General features: G+C 40.1%; 1 protein-coding gene across 5 annotated transcripts in view; it reads right to left on the reverse strand.

The window, feature by feature from the left end:
- mRpS34 (mitochondrial ribosomal protein S34) overlaps window positions 1-13,792 on the reverse strand; it is a 293,839-nt gene that overhangs the window by 12,654 nt on the left and 267,393 nt on the right. For all 5 annotated transcript variants that reach the window (XM_071676062.1, XM_071676018.1, XM_071676040.1 and 2 more), the window contains one exon: window positions 5,493-5,699. In XM_071676062.1, coding sequence (XP_071532163.1) covers window positions 5,493-5,699 — 207 coding nt within the window. The remainder of the gene's footprint in view (window positions 1-5,492; window positions 5,700-13,792) is intronic.

Below are 13,792 nucleotides of genomic sequence, written 5' to 3' on the forward strand. Positions count from 1 at the left end.
GATAATGATCAGACATCCCTCCAGTTGCACCTTTCAGCATATTAACATCCATAAGTCTCTCTTTCCCACATCTATCAATTAAGATTTAATCCAATAACGCTCTCTGGCCATCTCTTCTACTTACATACGTATACTTATGTATATCTCGCTTCTTAAACCAGGTATTCCCAATCACCTGTCCTTTTTCAGCACATAAATCTACAAGCTCTTCACCATTTCCATTTACAACACTGAACACCCCATGTACACCAATTATTCCCTCAACTGCCACATTACTCACCTTTGCATTCAAATCACCCATCACTATAACCCAGTCTCGTGCATCAAAACTACTGACACACTCACTCAGCTGCTCCCAAAACACTTGCCTCTCAAGATCTTTCTTCTCATGCCCAGGTGCATATGCACCAATAATCACCCATCTCTCTCCATCCACTTTCAGTTTTACCCTATAGCAATCCAGAGCTTACTTTCTTACACTTTTTCACATACTCCCACCACTCCTGTTTCAGGAGTAGTGCTACTCCTTCCCTTGCTCTTGTCCTCTCACTAACCCCTGACTTTACTCCCAAGACATTCCCAAACCACTCTTCCCCTTTACCCTTGAGATTCATTTCACTCACAGCCAAAACATCCAGGTTCCTTTCCTGAAACATACTACCTATCTCTCCTTTTTTCTCATCTTGGTTACATCCACACACATTTAGACACCCCATTCTGAGCCTTCGAGGAGGATGAGCACTCCCCGCATAACTCCTTCTTCTGTTTCCCCTTTTAGAAAGTTAAAATACAAGGAAGGGAGGGTTTCTAGCCCCTCGCTCCCGTCCCCTTTAGTCGCCTTCTACGACATGTGAGGAATGCGTAGGAAGTATTCTTTCTCCCCAATCCCCAGGGATAATTTCTCTAATTAATTCTAAAGAACTCATTCACACATGACTGCATTCCTACCTTCAGTGCACTTCCATTTAAGCTTTCAGTTACCATCCTTTCATACTCCTCCCAGTATTTTTCCTGATTCATATTCTTACTCACCAACACTTTTACCTCTACATTCTTCCTTACACCATACCTACACTTCTTCCTGATCCTCATCCCCACAAGAACCACTGACACATAGTCAATCAAAGCCTTTTTTTTCTCCTCTTTCATCATTCCTCATCCATGTATATCTGTGAATGAATATGTGCTAAAAAAAGGTGTTAGCAAGGAATAAACCCCTCTCAGCACAAATATCCACAAGATAGTTTCCATTCTCATTTACTCCAGGCACTTCCCCCCATTTACCAACTAACTCATCAATTCCATCACATCCCACTTTCGAATTCATATCATCGAATACGACCACGTTTCTCTCATCTCAAAACTGTTTATACAGTCATTCAAATTCCTTCAGAAATGCTTCATTTCATCTTTACCTTATACAGTCTTCATGTCCACAGGCACATATACACATACTCATGCATATTTCACAATCCCAATCTTTCTTTTCATCCACACTATTCTTGATCCACTCTATCCATGCTCTAACCCTCCCATACTCTTGGTCATAGGAGAATTACACATCCTTCTTTTCCTCTTCCTTGATAATTTTCACTCATTCCCATACATACCACACTTTCCATGCCCTCCCATACTCTTGGTCATAGGAGAATTACACATCCTTCTTTTCCTTGATAATTTTCACTCATTCCCATACATACCACACTTTCCATGCCCTCCCATAACTTGCATCCATCATTTCCATTTTCACTCCACACACCCTGCCCAAGGACATGGGTTTCCCCAATCCCTAGCACATCCACGCTGCAACTTTTTAATCTCTCCACAATCTCCCCAGTCATCCCATTCACATTCAGCGCTATCATCCTTAATCGCTTGTTCCTTTTAACCATCATCATAACTGGCAAACTCCAGTGCCGCTTTTTAGCCTTTTGTGCCTTACCATTGACAGGTCACTGGCATACAGGAACTCCGGTACAGTGTTTCCAGAGGTAGCGAGGTTCAAATGCTGTCAAAGCTAAAAGTAACAGTACACCTAACGTGTTTCTCCATATCTAATACTATGCCCTGATGTAATTGGGAAATGCTTCCCCCTTCAGTTTTACCCCTAAGGGGTGTACTAACAAGGCCATCACAAGAAGGTGGGGTGCGACTTGGCAACTCCAATAAAACTAGATCACGCCTCAGTGTGCTGAAACTCAATACTTTTCCCAATTCCGAACTTCTATACTTTCCACAGCAGCAGCACCTCCTACCTCACTGGTTACAATACTGAGCTAATGCACTTTCACTCCTCACAAATACCTCTCTTTCACTTTTATCTATATACCTCCTTGGAAAATAGTTTGATATTCTTTTAAATTTTCAAAAATTTCCCTTACAAAGTCCTAATCTGCTGTCCTATTTGCATATGTCATCTTTTTAGCTTTTCTAATCAAAATTTTATATATTCTTTACTTTCAATCAAGGATTTTATATTCTACTCTTTTGTTTCAATCAAAAGCATATATAAAAAAAGCTGTAAGCCACACAAAAACTAGAAAAATCACCCGATGTCTAGCAACCCTAGATGATCAACAATTACACAATGAAACAAAAACACTTCCGGTACAATCTCACTCCAATATCCTTGTTACTTGGATCTTACTTTTTCTCTTTAAACGATCACCATTTCCCACATTAGTCTGGTAGTGCCAGGAGCAGATGTAGAAAGGCCACATCTGTGTACATCCCTTCTCTAGCTGTCATGTGTAATGCACCAATACTGCAGCTCTCTAACCACAAGGGCCCAAAACTTTTCCATGGTTTACCCCAAACACTTTACATGCTCTAGTTCAGTCAATTGACAGAACACTGACCCCAGTATAACACAATGTAATGATTCACCATCCCGTGAACGCCTCCACCCCCCTGCATTTTCAGACCCCGATTGTTCAAAATATTTTCCACTCCATCCTTCCATCTCCAATTTGGTCTCCTGTTCTCCTTGTCCCCTCCACTTCTGACAAATACATCCTCTTTGGCCACTTTTCCTCATTCAGTCTCTCCATATGTCCATGCCATTTCAGTACACCCTTTTCAGCTCTCTCAACTACACATCCCTCTTACCCTTTCATTACTTAATCAAAATTACATTTCCAACACACCAATCCTCCTATGCATAGCCTTAGCTGTAGCCCATGCCTCGCATCCATATAGTATTGTTGTGACTTCTATTCCTTCAAACATATTCTCCCAGATAACATTCTTACTTTTCACACATTCTTCATTGCTCAGATAATCATGGACCCCTCCTCCATCCTGTGACTCACTTTCGCTTGCATGTTTCCATTTCTTGCTCTGTTCACTCCTAGATATCTAAAACACTTCAATTCCTCCAAGTTTTCTCCAGTCAAATTCACACCCCAACTAACTTGTCCCTCAACTCAGCTGAACCTTTCATTCGCATTCACTCTCAACTTCCTCCTTTATCACTCTCTTTTAAACTCACTTACTAACTTCTGTAGTTTCTCACTCAATTCAGCCTTCAGTGCTGTATCATTAGCAAACAACAACTGACTTACTTCCCACGCCCTTTCATCCCCCACATAGAGCATAGTAGCCCCTCTCTATAAAACTTTTGTATTTACCTCCCTCACCACCCCATCCGTAAACAAACTGTACAACCATGGTGACATCACCCATCCCAGTTACAGACCAACCTTCACTTGGTACCATTCACTCTCCTCTCTTCCTATTTGTATAGATGCCTTACATCCTTAATAAAAACTTCTCTGCTTCTAGCAGCTTACCTCCCACACCATACATTCTTAATACCTTCCACAAAGCATCTCTATCCACCATATCATGCGTGTTCTCAGATCAATAAATGCCACATACAAATCCATCTGTTTTTCTAAGTATTTCTCACACAATTCTTGAAGCAAACACCCGATCCATACATCCTCACCACTTCTGAAACCACACTTCTCTCGAATCTGAAGCTCTGCACATGCCTTCACCCTCTCAATCAATACCCTCCCTATATATAACTTACCAGGTATACTCAACACTAATAATTTGCTTTTATATACTAGGGCACTATACATGCATTCCACCAATCCTTAGGCACCTCACCAATCAACATCACCTCCTCTTTTCTTAATGAATTCAACTGCAATACATCAACTCCAGCTGCCTTACTGCATTTCATCTCCTGCAAGGCTTTCACCACCTCTTCTCTCTTCACCAAAGCACTCTCCATGACTTTGCCAACCCAAGCAAAACACCCTACATCTGCCACTCTATCATCAACCACATTTAACAATCCTTCAAAATACTCACTCTATCTCCTCCTCACTTCCTCTTATCTCTTCCCCTTTGCCCCTCTACTGATGTTCCCATTTGTTCTCTTGTCTTTCACACATTCTCTATCCCCTTTCAAAACAACTTTTTATTCTCCCTAAAGTTTAACGATACCATCTTACCCCAACTCTCATTTCCCCTCTTTTCAACTCCTATACCTTCCTCCTGCCACTTTCTCTTATACATCTCCAAATCATTTTCAAGACTTTCCTGTAAATACAAACCAAACATCTCTCTTTTCTCTGTAACAAGCAACTTAACTTCTTCATCTCACCACTCTCTACCTTTTCTAATCTGACCCGCTCCCACCTTTTGCATGCCACATGCATCTCTTGCACATGCTAGCACTGCTTCCCTGAATACCTCCCATTCCTCACCCACTCCTCTTGCTTCATTTACTCTCACATTTTCTCATTCTACACCCAATGTCTCCTGGTATTACTTCACATGTCTCCCTTCTAAGCTTACTTTCACCACCCTCTTCTTCCTGACATTGTTTCCTCTTTATCTAAATCCTTGCAGAAGATGAAATCCGGGAAGGCAGTGGGTCTGGATAGCATTGCACTTGAATTTGTTAAGAAAGGGCGTGACTGTTGTTGAATGGTTGGTAAGGATATTCATTGTATGTATGGAACATGAAGAGCCTGTGGAGTGGTAGAATGCATGTAACGTATTATAATCATCTTAAAACATGGAGAGTTAAAAGAAAGTCTGCCAAGCACTCACAGAAACCCAGAGTAACACATATCTGTAAACCCAAGTGAACAGGTGGCAGGTGTTTAAATGATGCAGGGGAGGGAACTGGTTCTTGGTTAGCGTGGGGTAAATTCCAACTTCAAAGTCACAGGTATAGATGTTTATCTGGACATATCCATCAGTTGAAGTGAATGGGTCTATAGTGGTAACAGAAGAGGTGTAGACCAGACTGTTGTACTTATACAGTGACTGGTAATGAGGAAAGTTAACGAGAAAAAAGTGTATGCTACAAAATGAACTAAAACTTAAGATATGAGGGAACTTTCCAAATGTTTCTCCTCAAGCAACATTTAAAAAGAATCAAGACCTTGCAGCTATATGGTAAATGAAGTAAAAATGAGCAACAAGATACAAAATTAATCTGCCAATAACAGCTTTAGGTATTTACCAACCTTTAGAAGAGGAGGCATTTCAACAGTTGGTGGAAAAATTTTTGTTTCAGGAGGAGTACAATTTTCATAGGCTTGCAGATATTTGGCTTCCTCATGTTTGTGTATCAAACGAAAGTCTGTTTTGTAGGCAACTCTGGAGATATCTATCACACCATAATTCTTTCCACGGAAAACCTGTTCTACTAATATTTTGCCCTTCATGTTGTCCTGAAAAATAAATTCAAAATGTTTAAAAGATAATGTTGAGAGTGAAGCACTAAAGGCTAAGAAGCAGCACTGGAGTTCACCCGTTATGGAAACTTATGTGCCATGGCCACCCCATTTAAGGAGTTCCTGAAGGGAACAGGTGTCAGATATAGACAGACAGATAAGATTCGAATTAAGAGTAAAGAAATTATCATGATCTAGGCTCACCACAATCTATCTATATCTCTGATGCCCATTCTATTTGAAAACTCCCTTAAGGGGGTAACCATGGCAAATAGCCTCACCCTTAAGCCACTGGCAGAGGGCAACTTTAGCACACTGTTCCTAAAGGCTCCTACCTAATGTTCCTACATCTACCTAATGTTCTAATCTACCACTTTTACCTAATGCTTCCTCCTATTGTTCATACCTGTGACTTCTACCTGATGTTTCTCTATCCAAACTGTCTAGCAGCAATTTCATCAGTCTCTTGTATCTTAGCAGTGAGCCATTTCCAGTACCAACCATGGCTCAAAGAATAATCCTGTTGCCTTGGGGGTTCAAATTATAATTCAATATGCATTAATAGGATAGTTCTAGCTTTAATTAAATTCTGACAATACATATTTCATCTTGGATCTTCTCATTCACATACATTAGCCCACCTACATAATTAGCTGGGATTACAGTTTATGTACCAAATGATTCCTGGGCTTTGTTACATCTTCAAGCACTCTGTATTTAGCAGTTCTTAGTTCGGATACAATGATGAATATCTTATACAGTAATCAATATCTCAATTACTATAATGCTACTTCTAACTATCATATCATCAATCTGTTTCACCAAAAGTACATAGAGCCATATCTTATCCTAAGAGGATGATGTAGGACACTCTCATTAACATGACCCTTACTCTAAACTATCATCCAAAAAATCTGGTTGAAATTGGTCTAGTAACTCAAGATTAATTAGACAAAGGATAAACTAAAAGAGACACAAGGGCCTCCATGATGTAGCCTGGGATCAAACCTGTATAAGATCAAATCCTAGTCACTGTGCATCCATCCCTAGGTTAGTTGAACAAAAGGGTATCTGGCATAGGCCAAGGTGAATGAGTATGTGCACACACACATAAGACTAAAGACATGGTAAATATGTATGAGGCTGAGAAGATGGGACAACATGAATGTAAAACACTCTCCGAGCAAAACACAAATAGTATTCACAGGAAGTCATGACACTAAAAATGAATTAAGATATCTAAGAAATATAGCTGAAGATTCTGGACAGGAATACAAATTATTGGAAGGGATTCTGGAGATATAAAACCAGAGGAAAGAAGGTGAAGCCATTTAAAAGCAGAATCTGATGAGTCTTTTCTGACTGGGCTAGGGACTGAAGGAGGAATATTGACAGCCATTCAGGTACAGGAAGGAATAATAGTACAGGTAGAGTATCCCTTATCAGAAATGCCTGGGACCAAAAGTGTTTCGGATTTTGGAATATTTGCATATGCTATATCTATTTATTCATTATACTCTGTCGCTGTTTCCTGCGTTAGCGAGGTTGCGCAAGGAAACAAACAAAAGAATGGCCCAACCCATCTACATACACATGTACATACATAAACATCCTTACATACATACCTATACATTTCAATGTATACATACATATACATACACAGACATATGCAGACATATGCATATATACACATTTACATATTCATACATGCTGCCTTCATCCATTCCCACCGCCACCCCGCCACATATGAAATGACACCCCCCTCCCCCCACGTGCACATGAGGTAGCACTAGGAAATGACAAAAAAGGCCATATTCGTTCACACTCAGTCTCTAGCTGTCATGTATAATGCACCGAAACCACAGCCTTCTTTCCATATCCAGGCCCCACAAAACTTTCCATGGTTTACCCTAGAAGCTTCCACATGCCCTCGTTTAATCCATTGACAGGACGTCAACCCTGGTATACCACATCATTCCAATTCACTCTATTCCTTGCATGCCTTTCACCCTCCTGTATTTTCAGGTCCTGATCACTCAAATCCTTTTCACTCCATCCTTCCACCTCCAATTTGGTCTCCCACTTCTCCTCATTCCCTCTACCTCTGACACATATATCCTCTTTGTCAATCTTTCCTCACTCATTCTCTTCATGTGTCCAAACCATTTCAATACACCCTTTTCTGCTCTCTCAACCACACTCTTTTTATTACCACACATTTCTCTCACTTTCATTACTTAATCAATACACATCACACCATCCTCCACACAACTGTATCTATACCTCATGCCTCACAACCTTGTAACATTGTTAGAACCACTATTCCTTCAAACATACCCATTTTTGCTCTGCCAGATAACATTCTCGCCTTCCACACATTCTTCAATGCTCCCAGAACCTTTGCCCCCTCCCCCACATATACATATATTTGGGGATGGGACCTAAGTCTGAACACAAAATCCACTTTTTTCATGTTTCATGCACACCTTGTACACACAGCTTGAGGGTAATTCATACAATATTTTTAATAATTTTGTATATGAAACAAAGTTTGTGTAACATTGAACCATTAGAAAGTTAAGGTGTCACAACCTCAGCTGCCCATGTGGACAATCTGTGGTTGTTTGGGATCACCTTCACTCCTGACACTGAATTCATATGCTACTAATAAGCAATCATTTTCTTACTCTTACTCACACATAAGTGTTTAACAGTAAAAAAAAAATATGAAATACCATTAATACAATTAAAAAACAATGTGTTTAGGTATGGAATTTCCCACTTGTAACGTCATGTCACTGCTCAAAAAGGCTCAGATTTTGAAGCATTTCGGATTAGGGTTGCTCACCCTGTAGATACAGAATCTACTGAATATAGAGGGCATGAGAGCACAGAAGAGGCAATATCAGCAGCTGCTCAGTCAGAGAAATGGACTAAGATACATAGATAGGGTGGGCAGGTTAGTTTAGAAGAATAAATTTTGGTAATCAACAGATGCAAAGTATGAAGAATACTGGAGAGGAACACTGAGGTACAAACAGAAGTACACAGGAAATTAAGTGAAGCATGTGTAATATGCACTGTTAGAGATGAGGCAATCAAGGAATTTTATAGGCTCTTTGATGGTTGGTTTAGAATGATCAAAGCATACAAAACCAGTGTTTGCTACCTAAAAGAGAGATTATAGGGAAATTAGAGACCTGGGGGTTGACACTTCTAAAATGAGAAATCTACCTGAAAAGTGGGTAGCACCAAAATTAGAAAGACTGGTAAAGCAGGTGGTTGATAAATGTAAATCTGATTATTTTTGGTTTGAAAAAAGATCATTAGTCAAGTAAGAAAGAAAGGGAAAAGGACAAAATGCTTATAAGATTGATGGAAGGAAAAAGGACAAAATGCATATCAAAAGATTGCTGAAGGCTATGAGGTTGCACACTTAATGAAGTAGAAAGGGAAAAGAAGGACGAAGTGTATGTCAAAAAAGATTGCTGGAGGCAATGCAAGGGAGAACTGGTGGTTACAGCTACGATATAAGAAGGCAACCACTTATGATTACATTTGACTTGGAGTCATCAAATCAGGAAGTACTTAGGAAACTTAAGAAACTTAAAGAGAAAGTTGAATTCAGTGGGATATCTATCAAATAACCTACAGGAGAATGTGTGTAGGAATTACTTAAGGAACTAAATGGATTTGCATTTGGCATTTATGGACCTGGAGAAAGCATATAATAGGGTTGATAAGGATGCCACATGGAGGGTCTTAAGAATATATGTTATGAGATGAAAGCTGCCAGAAGCAGTGAGAAGCTTTAATCAAGGGTGTATGGCATGTGTATGAGTAGGAAGAGGGGAGAGAGAGAATGGTGCTAAGTGAAGGTTGGTCTGCAGCTAGGAAGCATGATGTCACCGCTATTGTTTAATTAGTTTATGGATGGGGTGGTGAGGGGCAAGTATGCAGTCTGTGGGGGATGTGGGGACCTGGAAAGTCAGTCAGTTGTGGTCTGTTGGCAAACGAGTTTGGAAGTGTGTTTGAAAGGATAGAGTTGAAAGACTGTGAATAATAGCAAAATTATTAGGTTCAGCAGGGTTGACAGACAAATTAGTTGGGATGTAAATTTGAATGGAGAAAAATTGCAAGAAGCGAAGTATTTTAGATATCTGGGAGTGGATTTGGAAGCAAATGGAACCATGCAAGGTGATGTGAGTCATACGGTAAAGGAGGGGGCGAAGGTTCTGGGAGTGCTGAAGAATGTGTGGAAAGAGAGAAAATTATCTTGGAGGGAAAAAATGGGTGTGTTTGAAGGAATGGTAGTTGTGAGGCATGGACTATAGATGGGGCTTTGAGGAGGATGGTGGAGGTGTTGGAAATGAAATGTCGGAGGAAAATTTGTGGCATGAGGTGGTTTGATCAAGTAAGTAATGAAAGGGGTGAGAAGGAGGTGTGGTGATAAAAAGTGTGTGGTTAAGAAAGCAGAGGTGGGTATGTTGAAATGGACTGGACATATGATAAGAATGAGTGAGGAACATTTAACAAAGAATATATATATATGGGTCAAAAGTGGAGGGAACAAGAAGTGGGAGACCAAATTAGAGGTAGATGGATGGAGGGAAAAATATTTTGAGCCATTAGAGCCTCAACATGCAGGGGGGTGAAAGGCGTGCATGGAATAGAGTGAATTTGAACGATGTGATTTATTGTCAATGACAGAACCAGGGCATGTGAAATGTCCATGGAAGCTCTGCAGGGTTTGGATATGGATAGGGAGCCTTGGTTTTGGTGCATCATACTTGACAGCTCATGTGCGGATGTGAGCAGATGTGGCCTTTCTTTGTCTGCTTGCTGGCACTATCTTGCATGGGGTGGTGATTGGTTGTGGGGGAGAAGAAGAAAATGTATATTATATTTTTTCTTTTCCTTCATTCATATGCGCTGTTGAGATTAAATGAAAGCGAGCAAGTATGAATATATACAGGTGTATATATGTATATGCATATATGTATACTTGTGTATTAGAAAGGACCACAATTTAGTGCGTTATCATGTATATTCCTACGAGTCCATGGAGAAATGAAACACAATAAGTTCCCAAGTGCACTTTCGTGTAATAATCACGTCATCAGGGAAGATACAAGAAAGAAGTATAAGATACATATTTCTTTCTTGTATCTCCCCTGATAATGTGATCATTACAAGAGAGTGCACTTGGGAACTTATCGTGTTTCATTTCCTCATAGACTCACAGGAATACATATGTATATATATATATGTGTATGTGGGTATAAGTATATATATCTGTGAATATGAGTAAATGTGTCTTTCTTCGTCTGTTTCTGATGCTACCTTGCCAACGGAGGAAACTGTGATCAAGTATGAAAAAATGAGATAGGACGAGATGGTGATATATTAGTTCTAGTCATGACACATCATGTTAACCACATGCATTATTATCTTTACATAACTTTTCACACATGGGCCACATTGATTACAAACATGAACTCTCATGTAGACCAACTAAATGAACTTATCACAGCCCTAATCCTGAGGATCCTAGGCTCTAATATGAAGTATGGAGAAGATATCTGTGAATACATGAAAGGATGTGATATGTGACTTTGGATAAATGCAGTGTAAAGTAAAAATGAAACTCTATCAATGAGGTTAATAATTCAAACTGATGGGGATGTTATCCAAATAAACTACCATAAACTGCAGATGCAGCTGTGTAAGAGGAACAACTGCATGAAATGAGACAACTGACATGTTTGGATAAACTGAAAAATCCATACTTATCTATGTGTATATGGCGTGCAACTTTCTAAACTTAACCCTACCACTGCAAACAAGAGAGGGAGCTCCCTTCCCTCAGCACAGCTGGGGAGAAAAGATAATCTTTTCATTGTGACAGCAAAGGGTATTTCTACCTATCTAAAAAAAACTGAATCTATTCAAGTGCCCGTGGTTATATCATCACTGTGCAGCATCATATTGGATGTAATGTCAGCCAAATTCAGCCACTAAGTGCTGCCACATGTATGAATAAGCTGTCACATTTTTCTCATTTCTATTTTGTCAGTAAAATATTATCTGTGTTATCACTTTTCAGTGTTTGTGTTAGCATATATAAGTTTGTATAAAATATCTCCTCTGCATGATATTAATAAAAGTAAACTATACTAGAGTCTGGTACATGCTGCAAAAGCAGTGTTAACTCCTTCCTCCTATATCTATAGGGTTATAACTGTACACACAATTGCTCTGGTAAATATGTCACTGCAACAGAGACACTACTGTGACCTTAATGACACCAGATTTGAAATGTGAGGAGGACAAATACAGGACCTAAAGCAAAGGAGTTTACAACTATGTGTCACATGAAGTTTTTATTACTCATCCTACTTACTAGAGCATCAGATTGAGCAGGAACAGTGTGGTTTCAGAAGTGGTAGAGGATGTGTGGATCAAGTATTTGCTTTGAAGAATGTATGTGAGAAATACTTAGAAAAGCAGATGGATTTGCATGTAGCATTTATGGATCTGGAGAAGGCATACAATAGAGTTGATAGAGATGCTCTGTGGAAGATATTAAGAATATATGGTGTGGGAAGTAAGTTGCTAGAAGCAGTGAAAAGCTTTTATTGAAGATGTAAGGCATGTATACGAGTAGGAAGAGAGGAAAGTGATTGGTTCCCAGTGAATGTCGGTTTGCGGCAGGGGTGTGTGATGTCTCCATGGCTGTTTAATTTGTTTATGGATGGGGTTGTCAGGGAGATGAATGCAAGAGTTTTGGAGAGAGGGGCAAGTATGCAGTCTGTTGGGGATGAGAGGGTTTGGGAAGTGTCAGTTGTTGTTCGCTGATAATACAGCTGGTGGCTGATTCGGGTGAGAAACTGCAGAAGTTGTGACTGAGTTTGTGAAAGAAGAAAGCTGAGAGTAAATGTGAATAAGAGAAAGGTTATTAGGTACAGTAGGGTTGAGGGACAAGTCAATTGGGAAGTAAGTTTGAATGGAGAAAAACTGGAGGAAGTGAAGTGTTTTAGATATCTGGGAGTGGATTTGACAGCGGATGGAACATGGAAGTGGAAGTGAGTCACAGGGTGGGGAAGGGGGCAACGGTTCTGGGAGTGTTGAAAAATGTGTGGAAGGCAAGAACGTCATCTTGGAAGGCAAAAATGAGTATGTCTGAAGGAATAGTAGTTCCAACAATGTTATGTGGTTGTGAGGCATGGGTGACAGATAGGGTCATGCAGAGGAGGGTGGATGTGTTGGAAATGAGATGTTTGAGGACAATATGTGGTGTAAGGTGGTTTGATCAAGTAAGTAATGAAAGGGTAAGAGCGATGTATGGTAATGAAAAGAGTGTGGGTGAGAGAGCAGAAGAGGGTGTATTGAAATGGTTTGGTCACATGGAGAGAATGAGTGAGGAAATATTGACAAAAAGGATATATGTGTCAGAGGTGGAGGGAACGAGGAGAAGTGGGAGACCAAATTGGAGGTGGAGGGATGGAGTGAAAAAGATTTTGAGCGATCAGGGCCTGAACATACAGGAGGGTGAAAGGCATGCAAGGAATGGAGTGAATTGGAACGATGTGGTATACCAGGGTTGAAGTGCTGTCAATGGATTGAACTAGGGCATGTGAAGCATTTGGGGTAAACCATGGAAAGTTTTGTGGGGCCTGGATGTGGAAAGGGAGCTGTGGTTTCGGTGCATTACACATGACAACTAGAGTCTGAGTGTGGACGAATGTGGCCTTTGTTGTCCTTTCCTAGTGCTACCTTGCACACATGCGGGGGAGGTGGGGTGTCATTTCACGTGTGGCAGGGTGGCGGCGGGAATGGATGAGGGCAGCATGTATGAATATGTGCATGTGTAAATATGTATATGTCTGCATATATATATGTATGAATACGTTGAAATGTGCAGGTATGTATATGTGCGTGAGTGGGTGTTTATGTATATACATGTGTATGTGGGTGGGTTGGGCCATTCTTTCGTCTGTTTCCTTGCGCTACCTCGCTAACGCAGGAGACAATGACAAAGTATAATAAATAAATACTAAATCAAACAAAATACAATCTGATTCACTCAA

Source organism: Panulirus ornatus, chromosome 2 (assembly GCF_036320965.1).
Source record: "Panulirus ornatus isolate Po-2019 chromosome 2, ASM3632096v1, whole genome shotgun sequence".
NCBI classification, from domain to species: domain Eukaryota; kingdom Metazoa; phylum Arthropoda; class Malacostraca; order Decapoda; family Palinuridae; genus Panulirus; species Panulirus ornatus.